Genomic DNA, 23824 nt, shown 5'->3' on the forward strand with positions numbered 1-23824 from the left:
CCAGCTTTCGCTGTGACTGTGCTGCGCTTTCCGCGCAGGCCTGGCGTTTTTTTGTGTGCAGCTTGGCAATCTTCGACAAATTGTAAATGTGGTTATCGATTGGATCGCAGTCCAACAAGTGAGACATCCACAACACTCACTTGTCACCAAAGGAGCGGAGAAATTCGCCATCTGTGGAACTTATGCGCGGGCTCAAGCGACGACCCACACGTTTTCTACCTGGAGCAATATGGCGGTCGTCGGCTTGAGCGGCGGCGCGCCGCCTCCACTCCAGAAGTTTTTTTCAGCCTCCTTGAGCTCCGGCCAATTAGCGGCGGATGAAATGGGCAGTCCCTTACCTAGACACATCAAGGAGAGCTTCCCCGTTGCAGTGATGTATTTTGTGTCCCGAGTGCCTGTTCGGGTTAAAAGACTAACGGTGGCGCGCCGCAGTTATTCTGCGGAGGCGGGGGCGGCGTGATCATTCTCGGGATTCTGGCGGTGGCGCCAGCGGCGTGAGCAAAAACAGGCGGCGGCGCGGCGGCGCACATCTCTAGTCTCGTGCCGGGACTTTGGCGTCAGCCAGGCGTTGCTTCTACAGGAGTATGTCGAGGTAATAGGCATTATAAGAGTACCGCTGATAGGATGTTGTATTCTCGTGTGTATGCTGACATCATATTGGACACAGGCCGCGAGTTTATCGCTATATTTGAGGATTCGGACATAACACCAGATGAAGAAATAAATGCGTGCTGTAATGTAGGCGCTGTCTGTGAAATTGTCTGTGAAGTTGTCGCTGAAGCGCTGTCTGTGAAGGTGTCGGTAATTAACAACTTTGGCTTTTCACAATGGCACATACCTTATTTCATTGGCCCTCTGAACGTACTTTTCACGCGCTAGCGAAACTCGCCTGCAGCCTCGAGTAGCTGCCGCTACGCAGGTTTGCCAAGCGGCCGATCGCAAGTCCATGCAAGCTTGCTACGCATTTGTTCGTTTAGAGCAGCCGCTTCCGTATTGTGTCGCGTAAAATCATTTTGAACAATGTGCATTCGATTGTTAACCCAATAGCAGTGTCGCGACCGCTATATGTTGAGTTAGCTACATTTGATGCATTATTGCTTGTTACAATCTAAAACAATGGAATGTTTTTCGACGCAGAATGGTAGGCAACGTCGTTTTCTTCAATCAGAGAAATTGTGAAAAAATGTTGAAATGCTCACTTTGAGAAAACTATTTTCAAACTTGGAAGATTTTAGTAATTTGCATATTTTTCACCGGAACATTAAAATAAAATAGTGCGTCGAAAAGCCGCGAGAACTACTTCGCAAGAATGGGGGCAATGCCAAAGCCAATAACTACCGAGTGTTGCTATCATCTACAACTTGTCTACAGCAATAAATTCCTGCAATACTGATATTTTGGGGTCTTTACGAAGTTGCTCGTTTTTTAGGGGCGAAACTCCTTAAAGCGGCACCCGTTCGTCCCTGTCGGAGTGCGTAACCAGTCGTAACGCTAGTACCAGATCTTGACCTCCAAGGTGGTGCCGGTGGGAGATTTCTCCTGTGCGTTGTTGAACAATAAAAAATTCGCAGCCTGCGCGTTAACTAAAAGCCGAATTCTTCTGTCTCTCATTCCCCATTAGCAGCCATTGGCATGTTCCAGTAGGAAACGTTAGTTGAAGTAGAAGTGTAAGTGTTAGCTAAAAGCCGACTTCTGTCTCTCATTCCCATTAGCAGCCATTGTTTACTTCCAAGGTAGTGCCTCCTGTGCGATTTCTCCTGTGCGTGATTAAACAATAAAAAGTTTGTTCAAAACGCCGTTGATTGATGAAATAAACCAACGAAAGACGCCAGATGTTTTCTAAAAGCAAAAAGAAAAGACGCCAGATGTTTCTAAAGCAAAACGAAATGACGCCAGCTGCTTAACGAAAGACGCCAGATGTTTCTCCTCTCCTACGGTGCACTTCTTCCTCTCCATGACGGCTTTCACATAAAGCACGCGTTTGCCCAGAGAAAGCGGTGGGCACGTGGCAGCATGACAAGCAAGCATTGTCTCGGCGTGCACACGTTGAGAATGAGTCCTGCTTGATGTGCTGTAGGTGGCGCTAGTCATCAGCTAATCAAATAGCGATGTTGGAGTGTATCAAAGAAGCGTCCTATATGAGGACACTGGGCATATAATCACGTTGTTGGCGACCAAAGCATCAGTGGTTGCGGCAAACTTGTTTCGTTTTTCGATTTTACACGTCGTACATAAACAGCGTGGGTTCTATCTATGATCGCCTGGATAGCGACTGGCGTCAAAGCTGCGACAAGCAGTAATTTCGTTTTCGTGCGTGCCTTCAGAGCTGCGTAGTCGCCATCCATGATGGTGTATTAGGAAGACAGGTTTATTCAGCAGCAGATTCTTTGCTCAGTAGTTTCGTTTCGACTCTGGACAAAACGTCCAGGGTTGAAACGTGTCTCGAGAACCGTGTGGACGTAATGATCGTGTCTTCAGCGGCCACGGTTTTGCCCACAGCGGATACGGTAATCAGTAGCTTCGTTTTGACTTCGGGCATTGCGCGCGCAATGTCAAAACACTTTAACATGGTGGAAGGTGCTGAAGATGAAGAGCTAAAGGCGCGATCGACATGCTGGCATAAAACTCGCTTCCTATATTGGGATTGACGAATGATCAGTTGCCGGCTATTTTTCCGGCAAAAAATGGTCGTCATGTGTGCCTGGTGGTGTTCGTGGTGGCGGGACGTTTAGCTTAAGTACGTTTCGGCTTATGACACGGGGGTCTTGTGCCGTGGCCACATTGTGAAGGAAGTCGCGAATGCTGAAAGTTGCAGATTTTCCACTGCTGTTATGCAAAATAAGTACTGGATATACGTACTCATCAAGAAAATGAAAATGCATTGATGTAATAGAAATTCGCTCATTGTTTGCTTGATACTTTGGATAATTAGGCATTTGGTTGATTCAGTGGGATCGGCCGGTGGATTCAGACGGTGTCGGTGGAATCAGTGGGAATAGTGAGAAAAATAAGTACAATCTGCGTAAGGGGCCGAGAGTTGGGCAGTGAATTTATGTTATTGGGTCTATACTAACGTCGCTTTAATCGAAGTAAAGATGGAATAGGCCAACATCGAAAATACTTTTTTACGAGCCTGTTGGCCCACAAGTCACCGCTCCATTATAAAGGGGACGTCCATAGCATCCATTGATCTATCCACAGCGTCGTTGAAAGACACGAGCCATACGTCTCCCTTGCCCATTTGGAAACGTCCGGCTGCCGCTTGTCGCACGGCGGGCTAGCATACGCCACTGCGCCAGGCCTGTCCTCATTGGTTGCGAGTGACTGCCCCCGGGCCTCTGTCTCCACTTGAGCTCGCTTCTGTCTGGCATTTGGTCGCCGGCGCAGATTTTCTCAGGCCTGTACGAGTGGTGCACGCGCTGCTTTGGCGGGCGACTTCTCGTCCGTGCGCTCAACTGCTCCATTTTGTATCATAGGCGTAGCACCGCTAGCAAGCGTACTTGATCCGCAGTTATGTGGAGATAGGTTTGCACGGAGTTTAACCTACGAGCGCGACCGAGAAGGGTCGCGACGTAGCTCCACTGCCACCGCGCACAAAGACGCTACGGCCGGGTTTGTCGACTCTGTGACAGGGCGCAGAAAATGCACTCGAGGCAAGTTGTCAACAAACACGGGTTTTTTAATCCCAAGATGCAGCACATTACGAAAATCACAGTATTGTGGACCGTACAAAGTAACTCCACAAGGCTGACAAGAGTACGCTTACCGGCGGCGCTACGACTGTCTCATAAATGGGAAAACTCCAGTGCACGGACGAGAAGCCGCCTGTCACAGCAGTGCGTGAACCTCTCGTGCAGGCCTGCGAGCATCTGCCGCGGCGACCAAGCGCCGGACAGCAGCAAGCTCAAAGTAGAGAAGGGAGCCGGGGGCCATCCTGGCGACCAATGAGGACAGGCGCGGCACAGTGACGCATGCTAGCGTGCCGTGCGGCAAGCAGCGGACGGACGTCTGCAAGTTGGCGAGGGAGACGCATGGCTTCCGCCTGACAACAAGGCCTGGTGCCGTGGCTACGACCGCCATGTTTGACGGCGTTTGACGGTGGTTCACGGCGATCTAGCCACGCGGGGCCGGCACCGCAGGCTAGCACAGTAACGAGGGGCAAGGGGTAAGCGCTCTCGGTTCCCACTCGTTAGATCGGGAAATTCGTAAAGTCGGATTTCGTTAGATCAAGATTTAAGTGAGTGTGTGTCAAAGGCAATTGCTTCGTCAATTTTTGCAATGTTATATCGCTGCATGTCTATTTCCATATAAAAGAAAAGCTAGGCAAGCGTCCTAACCGAAACAGTCAATTTAACTCGATGAGGCAGAAAAACTCCAATTGCGTTATCAGTATTACGGCAGTTTAGGTATGAACCTAAAAACGTACCTTTCAAAAGCCCTATGTAACGACAAACGCAACTAAATCGAAGTCGAATGCCTTGATTTCTATTGAAATTAAGGAGCGGAGACATCATGCATCAGACATCACACCTGACGGATTCAATAACAGAGCTGAGCTGATGTCAGACGTTTCAGAGTTTAGAACCTCACTGTGAAACGAAAGAGGAGATGCGGAATCGATCGAGGGGTCAATATTTCTGACAGGCACCCACAATAAGCCAACAATCATAACAAAACAACAAGAAAAAGACAGTAACACAAGAAGGCAGCGAATCATTATTTTCCAGCCACCGCGCCGAGCCTCTCGCGCAGCTGATGCTAGAGCTGGAGGCGCGAGCCAGAGGAGAACGCGCTCGCGCTACTGGCGGTCCGGACGCCTGCAGCCGCCGCCGCTCCGCTTAGCCTCGTAATAAAGTGGCGAGACAACCGCGCGGCCACGCCAGCCGCCGTCCCGTCGTCTCACGCCTTGCTTTCCTTCTCGCCACACACCTGTTTACGTTTCTCTTCTTTATTTTATTTCTTATTTTGCGTGGCGGTGACGCGATGGAGAGTTTGACGGCTCTGTGAACGAGGCAATAGGCTTCCGCCTAACGCCACGACGACAGGCCGCCTCGCTCACTCGACCACATGTGTATAAGCTCCCTCCAGAAAAAATGAGACGCTCGGTGCCTCCTTTCAAGCGCTAATCCCACTGGGAAAGGCTTTCGGCTGACAGATCAACGCACACCGGCGCCTGTCATTTTGGGATTAGCTGTCCAAACCTAACAATGCTCATTTCCACATGTTCGATGACCAATGTTGTGCATTTCAAAATTCTATGTACGGGCGAACGCCTACTGACCCTAGCTGACAGAAATATGTTGCATTTGCTCATTCAGTAGAAAGGATTAATTAGCAGGAGCACTGTATTTTTGTGCCTCACTAGGAGCCCTGAGAAAGCAGTCAATAGTAGTAATGTGAAATGTACTTACTTATCATCTTGTGATGGGCTTCTCCTTTCATAGTTGGAATTCGAGATATTACGTGTGGGGTTCCTCTTTCACCATACATTTGATTTGGTATAGGTTCAATATGATGCGTTGAATTAACGAGGCCCGCCTTAGAGACAGGAAGAAGTTACAACGCAGCTTTCTCATTTGTGCAAAGCCCATGAACACATAAGTACTGAATGACCATAATAATAATAATAAGTTTATTTCCCATTAATACAATTAAGCTTGATGGAAGCTGTGAGACTAAAAGCGAGCAACGCTTGACTAAGGTCTCACACCTTTTACAGTAGGCAGCAGCCGAGAACATCACATATATTGCATCTGTACTCACAAGAAAGCAAAAGAACAGAGAGAGAAAAAAATGAGAAAAGCAGCATATGCAGAACAAAAATAATGAGGGAAATGCATCTCCGCGCGTTTCATTTTGCGGCATATGCATTACACAAATATATGAGGAATGCAAGACTACAAAGACGTATGTAGATATGTCATTGGCAAGGATTTAGCATATGAAAAGTGGAATAACAACAGGTGGCATAAAGATGAAGTATGTTATAGCCTCAGTAGACTGCGAATCTTCGAGTGTGTTTACATCTGATGATGATTCCCCATTGATATATTTGCCCACACGGCTGAATTGGGAACGTATTGGAAACCTGAACTTTTAGATCATACAGAGTATGTCCGAAAAGTAATCTCAATGAGTCGATTAAGAAAGATGTATTGATCGCGTCGGTACAACACAATTAAAGGTTTCAAAATAGGCTCCTCCTGCGGCGATACATCACTTCCAGTGATATTTCCAGGCATCAAAGACGTCACAGTAGGCCTCCTCCGGATATCCTTTAAAGCCTTGGTAGAAGCCTCTTTGACTTTGTCAACTGTCCCGAAAGGATGTTCTTTCATGGTAGTTTTCAAGCGCGGAAACAAAAAAAGTCTGGTTGAGCCATGTCAGGACTGTAGGACAGCTGGTGAATCATTGGTACCTTTGAATCGACAAGGAAGCGGGTCAAGACGAATGCAGTGTGGACCAGCGCGTTGTCATCGGTGATGGTCATTGACGACCATCCAGCAGGGGCTTCATCGTTGACGTCTTTACGACCTTCTAAAAAGGCCTTATGCTGCCAGAACACTTGATGTTATGATAAATAATTGTCGCCAAAGGTCCTTATCATAGGAAAAGTTTCCACTTCGGACTTGCCGAGTTTCACACAAAACTTGATGACAATCCTTTGTTGACCGAGCGTTGCCTTGTGGCTTGCACGGGATATGAAAACAAGTTTCACGGAAAAGCCTATCCTTGCTCGCCAAAAGGTAGCATACGACAATGCGGCCGTACGTGCGTAAGTTAACACCCCCCCCCCCCTCCACCAATATCAAGCGGTCCTAGCTTGTTGTGAGGTATAGACGCTTTACAATTTAATCATTGACATTACTTTTGGGACAAACCCTGTATATGCAAATATTATGATACGATAAAAAATGCGGTAAGTTTGCACTATGTTGCGCAAAGCTTGGCAAAATGAAGCTGGTTGATCATCAGGTCGTCGTGCTGCAGCACGGGAATCACAACGCCGGCGGCGACTGGATCCAGCGTGCTTGAAGGAAGAAGCTGCGATGGGCGGATCCGGAATACGCGAAAAGCTTGCCAATGTGAATGTGTTGAAATCGCTGTCGCTCAGCCACGGGCTAAGAACCGTGGTGGTTGCTATTGCGAGAACTCGGCTGCGGCTGCTCCTCGGCGCGTGCGCGACTTGACTAGTTTTAGCACTTGCACGGCACAGCAGGGGTTTCTTGTTAACGGACGTCTTACTGCAAGCTTTAACAGCTTCGGTGTTAAAAGAAAAACGCACGAATATTAAGGAGAAACCTCATATTGGATAAAGACAAATGGTGGGCATAGTGGAAACCACCATCCACTATTATAGTGGAATAATTCAGTGGGCGGATAGCGGGTAGCGGCAAGATGAGTGGATGGTGGACGATGTGCGTGGATAGTGGGGAGTAGCTTAGGTGGGTAGATACCTTGGTACGTGGGTGTTGGGCGAGGTGGGTAGAACGTCGGTGGTGTTAGAGGTGGGTGGCGTGTACGGAGATAGTGGGAGTAATCCTCAAATGACGATTTCCCTGTTAATGCTCATGCAGTTAAATTTGAAAACATAGCTTCCTGGTTAAACAAGGCACGCATGTTAAACACAGAAAATAGTTTTCTCTCAGTTTTTATTACAATTGTGTCATCAGGCAAAAGACGCCATAATGCCATGTTCAATAAGCGTCTAACAGCCTCAGACAGTGATAAGTTTATTTACTTTTCTACATTTCTTCATGTCGTGCTTACACCACTGCCTTGATGGGTAGCTTCTGCAGAAAACCATTGCCGAAAACCTAGACCAATGCACCACGGTACATCCGCAGCGGTTCTTTTGAAGCGGCTACAAAGATATGCATTTTTCCAACCAACCTAAAAATATTTGAGAAGCATCATTTAAAAAAATGGTGACTGATTTGCTTAGGTAATCAACATACTGATGTGCCTTACACTGCTCCTTTCATAGTACGGTTAAGTCACACTACAAATCCCTACACAGTTCACGTATTACCAGCTGTTTCTTTTCGCGAGCTGCCGTGACCGGAAGAGTAGTGTCCGCATTAAGTTCCAGGATAACTACTTGCCCTCGCAAAATGCCAGCAGTGTCAGCTTGATGGCAGCTATTGAAAGAAATTTCATTAAAACCACAAGTAGCCCAGTTCAGTCGGCAAATAACCCTTCCCTCCCAAAACGATCGTGCTAATTGCTTGCCTGCGCTGAGCAAGACAAAGAAACAACCAACCTTTGGTAAAATCACAGCGTAAGCTTTCGAACGTTGTCGCGGCAAATAAAATTCACGGTAGACCATGCTGGCAGCCAGCCAGCGGGGATACAGAGGAGCCAGTTTCCGCGCTGGCGTTCCCGGGTTTGTGCTCCAAGGAGACCTTCAGTATCATTCGCCACGGGAGGATTTCGAAAATATTCCCGTTATTTCCGACATAAAAAGAATTGTGAATGCGCAAGCGGGCTATCATAATCAGTGTCGAGTGTTAAATCACCTAATGACAAAATACACGCTAAGCAAACACCTTTAACCGCAACTTAGCGCGCCTCACCGATTCGCAGTCACAGCACAACCTGGTGGCTGTAGATGTATTTTCTTTAATTTGTCTTAAATACAGAAATTTTGGTTTCATTGCGTTATTCCAAGTGCAGTGACGAGTGCTAAGTTCATGCGTAAAACGAGCGCATTTCGGGCGAAGATTTTGTCGATTCTTTCAGTGAATATAACGGCGGGTAGTGCGTCCGTGTCACATAGTTTTTAACAGTTTTTAAGAGTATAGCGATTAAGCCCTTTACAAACATCGTGCGGCAACATGTTGAACACAACTGCAACAACCTTCAGCACAGCGGTTTTCAATTTCCCATGGCAATAACGAATACAGGAATAACAATGCACAACGTGCGCAGAGTAGCACTCGCAACCACCTACATCTGACGAGAAAACGTCATGCATGCTGACAGCGTACACATTGCGACGTCCGCCGGTCTCCAGGCGATGTACCTAGTCGTTCTTAGCTGCCCTCATTTGCGGGCGTTCATCGGTCTAGAAGCATTGTGGTGAGTTCCCAAAGTGCACGAAGGTGAAGTCAATTCTTCATGCCACCGCGCGCGTTGCCCGGAAACTATTCTGGCGCTCCGTATCGCTGATGTTCGGAAGTATTTGAAGACGGTGTACTACATGACTAATCACGTCTATCACAAACAAAGGAATCGTTGTTGGGATAGCGGCAGCTGCGGATCGCTTAGTTTGACGCGTACCGTTTCGAGAATGTCTGCCAAAGTCAATGACCGCAACATAAAACACACAAGAGCCACTCACAAACTCGGCAGCATCAGCGCAAACACAACCACGACACCAACGCAGCACGCGCCCATGTTAGGAAACAAAAAGTGGAAGCAAAGTGAAAGGGAAACAAGACAAGAGGGGACGCTCAGCGATAAGCGGATCGAGCTCTCCCTGCCACCTTGTCTCCCGATAGCTTTCAAGACTTTCGCGTCAAATCACAGCGACAGAGAACATAAGCGGAGTTCAGCTGGCGCAATTTGAGCAAGAAAAAAAGTGGTGTGCAACTTCAATGTATAGCTTGTTCGTTTTTTTTTTGTTTCCTCCACGTGTAGACATTTTCTTACACGATAAGTTGAAAATTCGTGAAAAAACATTCCGCCACCAAGCGACACCGACGATACGACGTCATCGCCAACGAGCTATGGCACATATTGAAGTAGGGCCACTGTCGTGCGTGTTTCGGTGGCATCTGTTTTTACTTATTCACTCCGAGAAGTCGTGGTATTGAGCGATATCTTGTGACAGTGCCGCTTTTCAGCACAGCAATACAGTGTCGTCTGCACCAGATGACAGCAAGGTGAGAACTCTCACTTTTGTGTACCTCGATGTGCTGCGTAGTAAGGGTGTTACCCGCGTTAATGCGTAGTTAGGCTTAGGGTACGTTGGATATAACTGCGCCGTAGCTAGGAATCGGGCGCTTCGACGTAAACTTACGAAAGGTTGGGGATGATTTTCATATTCCCCAGATGCGCATTTCCTTTGGCACTCGCGTTATCAGATGACGGTAGTTCGGTGTAAACAAATGTACTAGCGTGTCGAAAACGCAATGACCGTTTCAAGCAAACAAGTGATAACGCGCGTCGCTCGCGTTTCTATAACGCGTGGCGCAAGATAGCTTGCAGAAGCGCGAAGTACCGCGTGCCTCGAAAATTCTTGATTGGGCACGAAAAAGATATCGCTCCGCGCATTTATTTCGTGCTCATGTAAAAATTTTCATGTGTGATAAAGTGCCGGTTAGGGCTGTACTACGTAGCACTGTATTGCGGATGCCGTAACTTAGATATGCGTGCTCGTTGGTTTGAAGGCGCATAGAATAAGATCGTGTAATGTAACGCTTTATATCGTGAAAGCGTAGAGCAATCCTCGCAATGCGATGTTCGTAAAAGAATATGGCGATTGTTTCTAATTTCATGCGTTAAACGGTTGTGCCCTTTCTCATCTCGTCGTAGTTTTCCCACACGACCCAAATGTTGAGGTGACAAATTATTTCGATTTTTTTTCAGCTAGGGCAGAGCAGTGGAGCTCCGCGTGGCAACAACTGCTCTGTACTTGGTTGTGGCTACAACGGAGAGGGCCGATTGCATTTAATAAATATTGAATATGTGGGCTTTTTTGCTGGCTTTTTTTTACCATAGAAAACAAATATCACAGGACGTCTTCCCTCTATTTTCCTGAGTTGCGCGTTGCCTAGAGGGCAGCTGTAATTATGACTTGTGAATAATTCTTGTAATCTCGTGTATTCTTGTCATAAAAAAAATTATCACCTTGGTTCTTCAGAAATGTTGCCCAGAGACCGGCTGTAGCGATAGAAAAAAGCAAAACAGAACGTAGGACGCTCCAAAATTTGAAACTGTGCGCGCACGGAAACAAAACCGAAACTTGCGAACTATCGTAAGTGACCACTTGGTGTCCCAATGCATTTCACGAGAGAGTGAAACCCTCTCTCGATTCCTTTGCTCTCTAATTCGGCCGCATGGCTGAATCTCTTGCATGGCTCTATGGCAGCCTCCGCTCTTGCAAGGAAAGAATGAATGCGCGCACACTATTGGCAAGGACGCAGAACACACGGACGAGCGCAAGGCTCGTGTTGCGTGTAGCTCTCGTTTGTCTCTTCTGCGTCCTCGTCAATCGTTTGCGCGCACCCATTTTTTTCTTGCAAGTGTGAACGAACTCGCCCAGCACGAACTTTTAGTGAACCATATTTTGCGCTCTACGTAGTTTCCCTTTCTCTATGGTGAAAGGGCGATATTGGCGACGCCACATTGCCACAGTGCCCAACGCTACTAGATTAGGTTCAGTTTGTAACAACCGCCCGATGGATAGATGAAAAACTTTACTATACACATTGCTGAACGGGTGGAGACCCTAGTCCGGGATCCCATTGGCTTGCGCCCCGGTCCTTGCACGGGCCACCAGGGCCTCTTGGACCCCCCGGTCCGGGCTAGACAGTGCCGCCTGCCATCCATCTGTACTGAAATCCTTAAATACATCTGTTTTGGATGTGTTGCACTGGCACTCCCATGCCATGTGATAAAGTGTAGCATGATTAGTGTTGCATAGCCTGCATGTTGGTGAAGGGTACTTGTCAGCGTCGATTTTGAAGAGTACGTGTGGGTTGGGATATGATAACGTTTGTAAGCGGCGCCAGGGTACCTGTGCGGCTTTACTGAGTTGAGCTAGCTCATGCCTCCGCCCGAGCTCTCTTACCCCGGGACTCTAACTTCAGTGCAGGGACTCCGGCCCACCTGACCACATACACTGAAATATTACAAAACCAAAGGCTTGCGCGAAGGAAATATCCTCCACCACATCCTCAACAACCACCCGAGCCGCGCACTAAAATGTGTCCCCTTTCTATCTCGCGGTGCGGCGCTGCCGTCGCTGTCAGCCCGGCACCCGCGCTAGCTTGGCTCCGCGGCCGCCTGCTCCGAACGCACTTGCAGCGCATTTTTTACATGTGAATTTGTATCTTCTACGCAGTAAGATAGAATTATTGGATTGAGGATGGCGAACAGATGCACCTAAAGCACATAGTCCCGATAAAGCGGAGGGTTAAGTGAGGGTATAAGGAATGACGTGCTATTCGCCTTGAATTTCGCGCTAGAGACGGAGTGGAACTGCTCAACACAAAAAGAGCCAACCTAAATAACCAATCTCGTTTATTATTTCGGTGTCTGCTTGTGAAGTTCATTTATTTCATTTTCTACGTAATAAAATTTGTTCTTTGCTCTTGAGTCCGAACGTATGAAACAAAGAAAAATTTGTGTTTTCACTTCCACAAAACTTTCCAGGAGTCGTGAACTCAAGGCACGTGGTGTGAAAGTCAGGGTTCATACAGGCTTCAAGGTAGGAATTTCGAGAACATTCAAGGCCCTGTCACAGTTTTTATTGTGTTAGCAATTACAGGGACACGCTTGGATGGTTTTTGCCGTCATCGTCATGTCTAGTATATATATATATATATATATATATATATATATATATATATATATATATATATATATATATATATATATATCATCACACCCTATATATTATATATATAGGCACAAAGAAAAATACCTCTCGACGCACGGATTCGAATGGGCGACCCATCGCTCCTCAGCGCGTGGCATTAAACGGCTAGGCCACGGAACGTTCCTTCTTCGGCATACTAACAGCGAGCGATTGATATACACCACTTACCGCTGGCGGTACGCAGATCTCGGGGGCATTTCAGCGTGTTCGCTGCGTCGCCAGCGAGATGGCGCTAAGGGCGCACGCTTTAAAGGTCGTCGCCCCGCACGTTGCAATACACGCGCTCCGCTAACACGTGTACCCCTGTACTTGGCATATACAGGGCATAGTCGCCCGCGCGTGCGCGCTTATGTCGTATTGGGACGTTTTGTTCGTCTTCTGCTTTCACTGTAAAGCTTGCGTTGAAGTTAGAGTGCACGAACATCTCTTCGCTCGCTGCAGCGGCCGCGTTTGCGAAAGGAACGCGCTGCTCAAACACGAAGTAAAAACTGGTACAGTTGCTAGTTCGCGCTCGTCCTGTGTATACCTGTGAGTTCGTTTGGTGCATCCTTCTTTGTGTTTGAGCAGTGCGCTCTAAGTGTCGAGCTTACATTTAACTGTTGAAGGCCTCCCCCTCCGCTCAGGAGGGTCGTGAGCCGCAATCCGTATGACAAAGAGCCAGCAACGCTAGGAATATGGACTGGTTTATTTCACGACTCAAGCCAATCTCACAAAGCCTTCAATGCCGGTGCAGCACGGCACAAACGCGTACAAGAAAAGGACCAAAGGTCCGGAACAGATAGTCACCGCAGACTGGCGGTCAACCACGGAACTTACGACCCGAGAAATAGAGGCCGGTGTGCCAACGAACTCGCACTCAACTGGAAATCGCAGACGACCCAACGACTCGCTTTAGCGGATGCCCCGAACGGGCGTGCCTCCCGCTCTGCAGCACTCGCGAAGGAAACGCCCGACGCGTCCCGCACCCATGTTCGCATTCCCCCGGCCCCCTGGCTAAAAAGCCCTCGGGCTCGTCTCTCCTGCCTTCTTATCGGCCAGCGTCCATAGGCCCCGCCACCCTGTGGCTTTGTCCAACGCTGCCGCGCTTCACGCGCATGACCAATGTAGCGTGTGTTATCCTGGCGCCTGCTTCAACAGGTTTCCAGCGTACGTGCTGCAGATTAGGGCCCAAAGGCCCGACACTCCCCCCCACACAAGAATGAACACTCCGCTGAGTGTCGTAGTCCGCACACTACTAAAACGATTAGGGAACACATCAATAGAAAAGAGTCAAATAAGAATCAGTGTCGGATTATTCTACATAGTTCGTCGGGCACCACAACACATCCCAATTAGTGGCATGTCCTTGTCCCGATGGTTGCGCAGAACGGAGCCTGCACGCAGCATGCGTCGGTGTCAACAGGAGACGGTATCGGCGTTCTTTGTTGGGTGTCGGCCTTGAGCTCCGTCACAGGTGAGTTGCGCACCAGGCGTCTGAGTTTGCAGAAAGTAGGCGCGCTTCGCCGCCGGTGCAGAACCCACACCAGAGTACCCCGGCTGAACGACGGAGTAAGCGGTGGGCTACGAAGACACCGTAACAGCCCAGAGGGTTGGGCAGTGAAGTTTTCGCGGGTTGTTTTGCGGAAGGCAAGAATACAGCCGCAGGATAAGATAAAAGCATCGCATCATGATTGACAAGCAATACATACGTAGGACAGCAATGTCGACGTTAGCAGGGAAATATGTCTACGCATCTAGTGGGCGCTCGTAGCAAGCTTTAAGGTCGCACACGTTTACAGGGACTGTTACTCGACCACCGCGTTTGTTTTTAAGAAATTAAGCCAACCTAGAAATCTGCTTTGTATTCACGTAAGGGTCATCCCATCGTAGTGCAAGCAAGGGAGGCAGCAAACCCTTCTGCTCCATCAGTGAGTGCATACGTCCGGCGGAGCACCTCATCACCGACCGTGAAATCTCGTGGTCGCATGCCCTTGTTATATTAGTTGCAATGTTCCAGGCTGGCTAGTTCCAAGCTCTGCCTGGCCTCCCTCAAAGTTTCCCTCAAGCGACTGGAAATATTTTCGCGAAACTTGCGTGGTTGCGGCGCGGTGATTCGCAGTCGTGGGTGAGCGAAATAGGAAATTTTTGCTCGCGACCTAGTAGGATGGCTGCCGGAGTAAAGCCAGTTAAGCAATTCACTGTTGTTTGCGGGGGTACTGTCTGACTCGCTTGCCTGACGACAATGCCCACAGCTCAGTGTCTCGCTTTTGCCGTTTCTTCCATCGACAATCACACCATGGTAATACCCACAGTCTGCGTTATGACATATGCGAGGCATTCCACTCTGATCCGTAGTGTGCACACTCTGGGGTATTGAAAATTTACCACCGCATTCCCCAAGGGTACTTTCGGTGAAGTATGTACCGCTACGTGCAGAAGTTCGCTCCTGCCTCGCTTGTCAGCGCCACAAAACTTCAACGCACCTGTCGTCGGCATGTCTGCAGCCTTGCAGCCTCTACCTTGGCCTGACCGACCGTTTGGGCGCGTTGGCATCGATTTGTATGGGCCACTTCCTCTGACGTCCGCTGGTAACCGCTGGGTCATCGTCGGTGTAGACCACCTCATCGATACGCTGAAACAGCCGCCCTCCCAGCGTCTACAGCGCGCGATGTGGCCTCCTTCCTGCTGCACCGATTGATGCGGTGTCACGGTCCACCCCAGGAGCTGCTCAGTGATCGAGGCAGTGTCTTCCTGTCGGAAGTCGTCGAAGCCAATCTCAAAGCGTGCAAAATTGTTCACCGCAAAACTACTGCTTACCACAGACGAATGGCCTCACCGAACGATTTAACTGTACGCTCGGCGACATGCTATCCATGTACGTCGCCGCCGATCACACCAGTTGGGATGCCATTCTGCCCCTCGTCCCCAATGCCAATACCACCCCTCAGAGCATACTGGTTTTCCCCCTTTTTCTTACTGTATGGCAGGCACCCGTCGCACAATCGACACAATCCTTCCATACAAGCCGAATGGATCTGAGTATGCGCCTATTTCTGCCACAACCACACTTGCTGAAGAGTGTCGCGAACTCGCCAAGACTTTTGCTACACATGACCAAGATCGGCAGAAAAGCATTCGCGGTGACACAACCACATCTCAGACCACGTTCCTCCCTGGAGCGTTTCTATGGATCTCGATCCCTACCATTGCGACTAGCCTGTCTTCAAAACTACTGCCCAAATACCAAGGTCCCTACTTGTCGAACGCACATCCTCTGTAGAAAATTGCGCGCAGCACGGACTGAAAGACGAAGAAGAGGAGTAGTGGGACTGAGGCTGGAGGCGTTTGGACTGTTTTTACGTACGCCATGTCGGGACGGTATCGCGCAGTACGCTAATAAAGGCTGCAAAGGAGATTTCCCACATTGTTTTGGTGCCGAAGACTCGGGAAGCCGCGGCCTTCATCCCATGAGCTGTCGCTTCCGATCTGGGACGTCTTCCTGCAACCAGACCGTCATGGAGCGTGCCAAGAACAAGCGGGCGTCGCGTCGATCCCAGAGTACGAGGATTGTGAATGAGGTAAATCAGCTCATACAATCATAACTGTTCGAGCTAGTGACGCTTCACGTCCTCCACAGCAGGTTAAAGGCGGTCCGGATGGAGTTAGCTGCGCTGAACGCCGAGTTGGAAACCTTCCTGACAGACGAGCAGGTGGCAGAAGACCACGATTCTGTCATGAACTATGAAGACGCTGCTACCAGCTTTTTGGCCCTGCTCGAACACCACATGAACAGGCTCAAGGTCTCCTCACCGGCTTCGACGGCGCATCCCCTTGCAACCACTACTGCGGAGGACCCACCAGCGACCTCAGAGAGGGAACCGACGCGACGTCAACGTGAGTTTGGTGCACGATTGCCCAAGTTAGAACTTTTGCGCTTTGACGGCAGTTTAACTCGATGGCGGCCGTTTTGGGACATGTTCCGGCACTCCGTACGCGATAACCCGAGCTTGTCCAACATAGATCCGTTCCACTATCCTGTGTCGTTACTCGACGGAGCCGCTGCTCAAGCCGTCGCCGGAATTCAGGTCACAGATTCATCTTACCGCGACGCCCTTGAAATATTAAAACAGACTTGGGAATCTGAAGCTAATCGAGCAGAAGCACCTGGAGAGGCTCCACACACTAAAACCCGTCAGGTCGTGGAGCGACGTATCAGCCTTGCGGAAGCTATACGACAAAGTACAAGTGAACCAGAGAGGACTCGCGAACCTTGGAGTTAGCGCAATGTCATACGCAGCCATGCTGAGCGAGGTACTGCTGAAAGTTATCCCTGCTGACATAGTAGTTGATTACTATAAACGGGAGAGTCTGGAGACCGGTTCAGTTTCGACTGGCGCCAACAGTCCAGAGTCTTCGGAAAAAGAGATGGAGCGTTTGCTGGAGTTTCTTCTCATAGAAGTGGAATGCCGAGAGAGAAGCGCACAAATCACGGCTCCACAGTTGATGGAGACTCGTACACACGATAACCAGAGCTCCCGGAAGATAGCGCCACCTCCATCGGCCGCAGTGCTTTATAACAAGACAAACATTCATTTCACCGCTTGCGTCTTCTGCCTCGCAACTGTGCCCAGTACCGAAGAATGCGCAAGCCATCTGAGCATAGCAGAGATACGCAGTTTGCTCTCCGCGCAAGGTCGTTGCTTCAATTGTTCAGTGAAAGGACACCTAGTGCGAGATTGCCGCCGCACAGTGCAGTGCAAATTATGTAAACGTCGGCATGCATCGGCAATGTGTACCTCAAGAGCTACCGAAGGTACTGGTACAGAAACCGAAAGTACTTCGGATGCTGCTATGCAGGGGCGTAGCCAAGGGGGGGGGGGGGTTGGGGGGTTTGGGGGGTTGAAGACGTTCTTCTTCAAACTTTTCGCGCTTGGCTGATGACACCGACGCATTGCTGCTGCGTACGTTGTGTTCTGGACAACGGCAGTCAAAGAACGTTTCTGAGAGAAGATGTTTGCAGGAAGCTCAAGCTCACTCCGATTCGGGAAACAGATTTGATTATGAGCGCGTTTGGACGAGAGCGATCCCAACTTGCTCGACGCGCGAAGGTTGTCACCGTTACGCTTCGGAGCCAATACGACAACACTTCAGTACAGATAGAAGCCGTCGTCGTTCCTTTCATCTGCGACGGAAGCTCCGGAAAGAAACAAACTGCGCTAAGTCATCGTTGCAGAAGGCAAACCATTGGTGGATGCAGTTGTCTTCCCAAGCGTCAGCTGTGAACACGGAGTAAGTCTCCTAATTGGATCCGACCAGTTGTGGAAGGTCACGCCCAATAACAGCGAAGTCCGGTGGGACTCGGATAACAGAGCGTTAATCGCCATTAAAACAAGCATGGGGTGGACTCTCCAAGGGCCATCGTCCGTCGAGGTACAAGGCGGAAAGTATACCAGCAGCCATATCTGCGGGCTACGAACAGACGTGCACGAGAAGGAGGACCTCTCTTACCCCTTACAAAGCTTTTGGTAGCTGGATGTTATTGGCATTGTTGAAGAGCCATTTCGGAAACAAGAAGACGTCGGTCTAGAAAGGTTTGCCGAAACAATCGATTTCCGAAATGGTCGCGATGAAGTACTCTGGAAATCAGCAGAGTGCAGCTTGGTTGATAATCCCGTAGTCGCCATTTCGCAGAAGAGGGAGGCAGTTCAACGTTACGACAAAACTATGAGGCAACACAAGAAAGACAGACATGCCGAGGAGATCGCCGAAGATGCTTTGCTACAGGCAGACAAGCACAGCATACGCCTCGTTGGAAACGTCATGCATCGGCGCATTCTTCATGGTGGTGCTACACTCACTGAGGTAGGTGAAAAGCGTGGGCTTCTTAGAGGAGGCCAGTGTGTTGAGGAAGTGATTAGTGAATGTGCAAGTGATTTCGACTGAATGCTTCTTCGACACCAACAGCACATCTTACACAAGACAGAGTGCTCGATCACAGCCGTTCCAAGTCAGCGGCGTTGACTTTGCTGGACCCGTGTTTGTGAGAAGGGATTTAACGTGAAAGCCTACACTGTTGTTTTTCCATGTGTAGTTGTTAGAGCAGTTCATTTAGATCTACGCTGTGGCTTAACGGCTAACGCATTTCTAACACTTCTTTTTGTATTCTAACAAAGCTCTGACGTTCAAAGGAGTTAATCGTGAACTATATCAGATTATACGAGGCTTACTAGTTCATGATTTATGCGTGACGACACAAATAAGGTTGAATGTTGTAGCTGAACGTGATTCGTCGCGGGGAGGGTATTGGAAAAGGACAATACGGACGGTTGAAGACTGCCCCAGGAGAACTTTAGCGAAGGATTAGGGAAATTGTCGGGGCGGAGGATGTAGAAAATTCCGCGCAGCACGGACTGAAAGACGAAGAGTAGTAGTGGGACTGAGGCTGGAGAAGTTTGGACTGTTCTTACGTACGCCATGTTGGGGCGGTATCGCGCAGTGCGCTAATAAAGGAGGCAAAGGAGATTTCCCACATCCCCTGTAAACTACCTGATCGCACCCATTGACCCATCTTCGGACATGCGCTGTGCAGGCCATAACATTGTCAAGGTGAATCGCCTCAAGGCCTACCATGCCCCGCTCATAGTGACAAGCTTTTAGGTCGCCAGGCGGCTCCCTTTTCGTACCTGGGGTAATTGTAGCGAAGCCTTGGAACTCTGCAGTGGGTCGTCTTCTCCAGCCCTTTCTAGTGGGTCGCCCTCTTCGGCTCCTTTTAGAGAGAATAGAGCTCGTGCTGAGACTCGGCCCCGCCTTGACTGTCACTCTCGTGCATCGTGCAGAAGGTCGATCCTGTCTAAAACGAACTGAACTTTCCGGGGGTTGATGGTGATGCCTGCATTCTGCATCATTTGTATTACAGTGGTTAGGTGCATCAAGTGTTCATCAGAGGTTTCCAAAAATACTACCACGTCATCTACGTGGGCCATTGCATAGTTGAATTTGGCATCTCAGTGCACAATGTTCATGACGCGCTGAAATGTGGCAGGTGAATTGCACGATCCGAAGGGTAATCTCGAAAATTCCGACAATCCTCTGTGGCAAGTAAATTCAGTTTTTTCAGCATCGCACTCTGATAATGGAATTTGCAGGAAGCCCCTGCTACAGTCAATGGTAGTGAAGAACTTGGCGGCCCCAAGGGAGTACATAACCGATTCGATTTATGGAAAAGGTTACGAGTCTCGAACCGTGACGGCGTTTAACCGCCTGTAGTGGACGCACAAGCGAACAGAGCCGTCTTTCATAGGAGCTAAAACAACTGGAAATGCCCAGGGGCTTTTGGACGTCCTTACGACACCGGTGGAGAGCATTTCGTCGAGAGCAGTATTCAGCAGTGCCCTCATGTGGAATCTCAGTGGACACTGATTGAAATATATATAGGATGAACGCAGCCTGTGTCGATCCTGTGTTCCAATACATTAACCTTGCGAGGAGCCTCTTTGAACATTGTTGCAAAGAGCTTCAGGGCTGTTTCATTTCTGGCTTTTATCGCTGGAGGCCCTTTGAAGGAATCAATAAGAGTAAGGAAATCATCTCTGGTCTCACAGAATGGTGCACATTTGTTGCAGGCAGATCAGACTGAGGCTGTGGCGAAATAGTCACAAACGTGAGTGGCTTTGCATTGATCTCATATTTGTAGGCGCCCGAACGGAGAATGAGCATTATCCCCGAACGGCTATGAAATTATGGCCCAACATCATTAGGCAGGAAAGCCCGGGTAGGTGTAAAAGCGTTACCGAAGCTTTCGACCATCGACTGTAACCGCTAAACGAGCTGCAGACGTAGCAGAGACAACATGAGCAGATGCCACGCACAGATTAGTGTTTACACTTTCCAAGTTTAGGTGTTAGATCTCGCAGGCGTTTTTGAGACGATCACCGAAACCAGAAACAGCTGAGCCAGTATCTAAAGGAGCCGGCACTTTACTCCTGCCATTGAAATTGTCACCAGTGGTGCTTTATCAGCGTGGGCATCAAGGAGAGTGAATGTAGACGGAAGAGAGCTCACCATATTGTCGAGTACGCCGCGGCGGCTATCGGGCGCGGAGCACTTTGCAGGAGCGTTGGTTGCCTGTTCATCTGGCGGTTTAACGAGCGGAAGGGGATGCATTTCTTCATGTGGGCGTACGTTTTGTCGAAGGTTTCCCGCTGCTTTCCTTCCTGGAAGCTGGATGGTGTGAAGACCAAAACACCCGGCGTCGAGCCCTCTGCGGCGCGCCTGGCTGCTCTAGAAGACGAGCTGTAGCCCACGGAGGCGCCAAAGGAGGTGTTCTGGGACCTGGATATTGCCACTCCCACTTCTTGTTTTATTTTGATGTATTCGGGTTTGACCAGCAAGGACGGTTATCAACGCTCAACGCTGTCCGCGAAGCAGTGTTCGAGAAGCTTCCCGATTGTAGTAGATCGTTTTGTTAAGATTGCGCGCCACACACGAATGTTCCAGCTTTGTCTAGAGATAACGCCACCACCAGCGATATCGCTGAAAAGTTCGATAGCGCCTGTATAAAAGCCGACCCGCTTGACCACTTGTCAGTTGATCGACGGTCGATGCTCTGTTCGCCGCTATCAGTTTATTGCTAGCGTGACATCTGGCGGAGGTGCTGTTCCTTCATGATCCGGACGCCCCCGTCAAGCCGTGAACCCAGCCCCCAGCGCGGAGAAGACATCGACGCCAACCACGACCAGCGAGATAGCCGTAGGCAACAAGGCCTAGCACCAGAGTACGGGCCTCTACCCAACAACACTCGGAACAGAAAGGCCAGGACCACGGCTGCGGCAACGATGACAGACACTGCGCCACCGCCCGCGATCATGATGCAGCAGCCAAGGGAGCCGCCGATCTTTCGTGGATCATCATGTGAGGACCCAGAAACGTGGCTCGAGTCGTACGAGAGGACTGCGGCCTTCAACAACTGGGACGTCAGCGACAAGTTACGCTACGTGTACTTCGCTTTGGAAGACAGCACCAGGACGTGGTTTGAGAACAGGGAGTCTACGCTGACAACGTGGGACATCTTCCGGACCACCTTCCTCACAGCGTTCACAAGCGTCGTGCGAAAAGAAAGGGCCGCCGCTTTACTGGAGACACGGGTCCAGCTCCCGAATGACAATCTTCGCGGAAAAAATGGCCAGACTCTTCCGCCACACCGACCCTAACATGACTGAGAAAAAGAAGCTCCGTTTCCTCATGCGAGGAGTAAGGCAAGAGTTCTTCGCTGGGCTCATGCGGAACCCACCCAAGACAGTCCAGGAATTTTGTCTCCGAGGCCACAACAATCGAGAGCACGTTGGAAATGCGCACCCGGCAATACTACCGCCGCTTGACCCATGAGAGCACAGCGGTTCAAGCTATCGGCTCCGACGATCTGCGCGAGACCATAAGGGCTGTAGTGTGCGAAGAATTTCGTGGAATGTTCCCGTCGTGCCAGGCTCAAGATGCCTCGATCGCAGACATCGTCCGACACAAAATTCAGCAGTCCCTGGACGTCCCTGAGTCAGCGCAGCCGCAGCTGCAAGCAATGAGCTATGCTGCTGCAGCCCGACGCAACGCCCCCCCCCCTCCTCGACCACGCCAGGACGCCACGGCGCCCCAGCAGTTCCGCCGCGAGGCACCACCGCCGCCACCACCGACGTCATACCGCCCGCCATCAGGCCAGCGATACACGCCGAGGAAGACCGACGTTTGACGCGCCCCTGATAACCGCCCGCTCTCGTACCACTGCGGGGAGGCCGGCCACACGTACCGCCGATGCCAATACCAACAGATGGGGCTACGCCGATTCGCCGTTAACGCGCCGCGCCCGCAGCCAGGCGAACGGCCTCGCGACATTGATGACTACCTCACCGGAACACAGTGGCAAGAACGACGACCTTCCCGCTCGCCGTCGCCTGGCCGCTACATGTCACCGCACCGCCGGCAGTACACTGGCCCAAACCGGGGCAACGCCGAGACAAAGGCCTTGCCCAAAGGCAGTGCCGCCGAGGTAGCCAAGTTCTTCGTGGAGAACATCGTCTTGCATCATGGCACCCCAGAGGTCCTCATCACAGACAGATGTAACGCCTTTACTGCGGACCTAACTCAGGCGATCTTCAAATACAGCGAGACGAGCCACCGCCGCACCACCACCTACCATCCACAGACCAATGGCCTCACCGAGCGTCTAAATAAGACCATCGCCGACATGCTGGCCATGTACGTCGACGTTGAGCACAAGACGTAGGACGCCGTCCTTCCGTACGTGACCTTCGCTTACAACACCGCCGTCCAAGAAACTACGCAGATGACGCTGTACATGTTGGTCTACGGAAGAAGCCCGGCGACGACGCTCGACGCCATGCTACCAAACGTCACCGACGAAGAAAACCTCGACACCGCCGCTTACTTACAACGTGCCGGAGAACCTAGACAGCTCGCCCGCCGGCGCATCAAGACCGAGCAGTACACCGAGAGCCGTCGCTACAATTTTTCGACGACGGTTCGTGGAATACCAGCCCGGCGACCGTGTATGGGTTTGGACGCCGATACGCCGACGTGGGCTTAGCGAAAAACTCCTTCGGCGATACTTCGGGCCATACAAGGTTCTTCGACGTCTCGGCGCTGTTGATTACGAGGTCATCCCGGACGTCATTACAAACTCCCAGCGACGCCGCGCACGACCTGACGTCGTCCATGTCGTGCGCCTTAAGCCGTTTTTTTGCGCGTTAGCGAACCTGGGGACTCTTCTTCCTTTGTTATTGTAATTTATTTATGCATGCACTTGTTTTTTCTTCTCTTCTTTGTTCTTTCACAAGCATCGGGACGATGTTTTTTCAGAGGGGGGGAGGGCAATGCCACGGCCACTTGTTTTATTTTGATGTATTCGGGTTTGACCAGCAAGGACGGTTATCAACGCTCGACGCTGTCCGCGAGGCAGTGTTCGAGAAGCTTCCCGATTGTAGTAGATCGTTTTGTTAAGATTGCGCGCCACACGCGAATGTTCCAGCTTTGTCTAGAGATAACGCCGCCACCAGCGATATCGCTGAAAAGTTCGATAGCGCCTGTATAAAAGCCGACGCGCTTGACCACTTGTCAGTTGATCGACGGTCGACGCTCTGTTCGCCGCTATCAGTTTATTGCTGTAGCTGGAGTTTCATTTTTCCCGGCCACAAGTTCGGCCTAATAAAGAGTTTAATCTCGGACGTGCTG

At 50.1% G+C, this 23824-nt stretch overlaps 1 protein-coding gene across 1 annotated transcript in view; it reads right to left on the reverse strand.

Annotated features, from left to right (window-relative positions):
• Nucleotides 1-23824, reverse strand: part of LOC119391873 (uncharacterized) — a 149374-nt gene that overhangs the window by 44802 nt on the left and 80748 nt on the right. The window contains exon 4 of the mRNA XM_037659524.1: nt 5412-5538. Coding sequence (XP_037515452.1) covers nt 5412-5538 — 127 coding nt within the window. The remainder of the gene's footprint in view (nt 1-5411; nt 5539-23824) is intronic.

This window comes from Rhipicephalus sanguineus, chromosome 4 (genome assembly GCF_013339695.2).
Source record: "Rhipicephalus sanguineus isolate Rsan-2018 chromosome 4, BIME_Rsan_1.4, whole genome shotgun sequence".
NCBI lineage: Eukaryota > Metazoa > Arthropoda > Arachnida > Ixodida > Ixodidae > Rhipicephalus > Rhipicephalus sanguineus.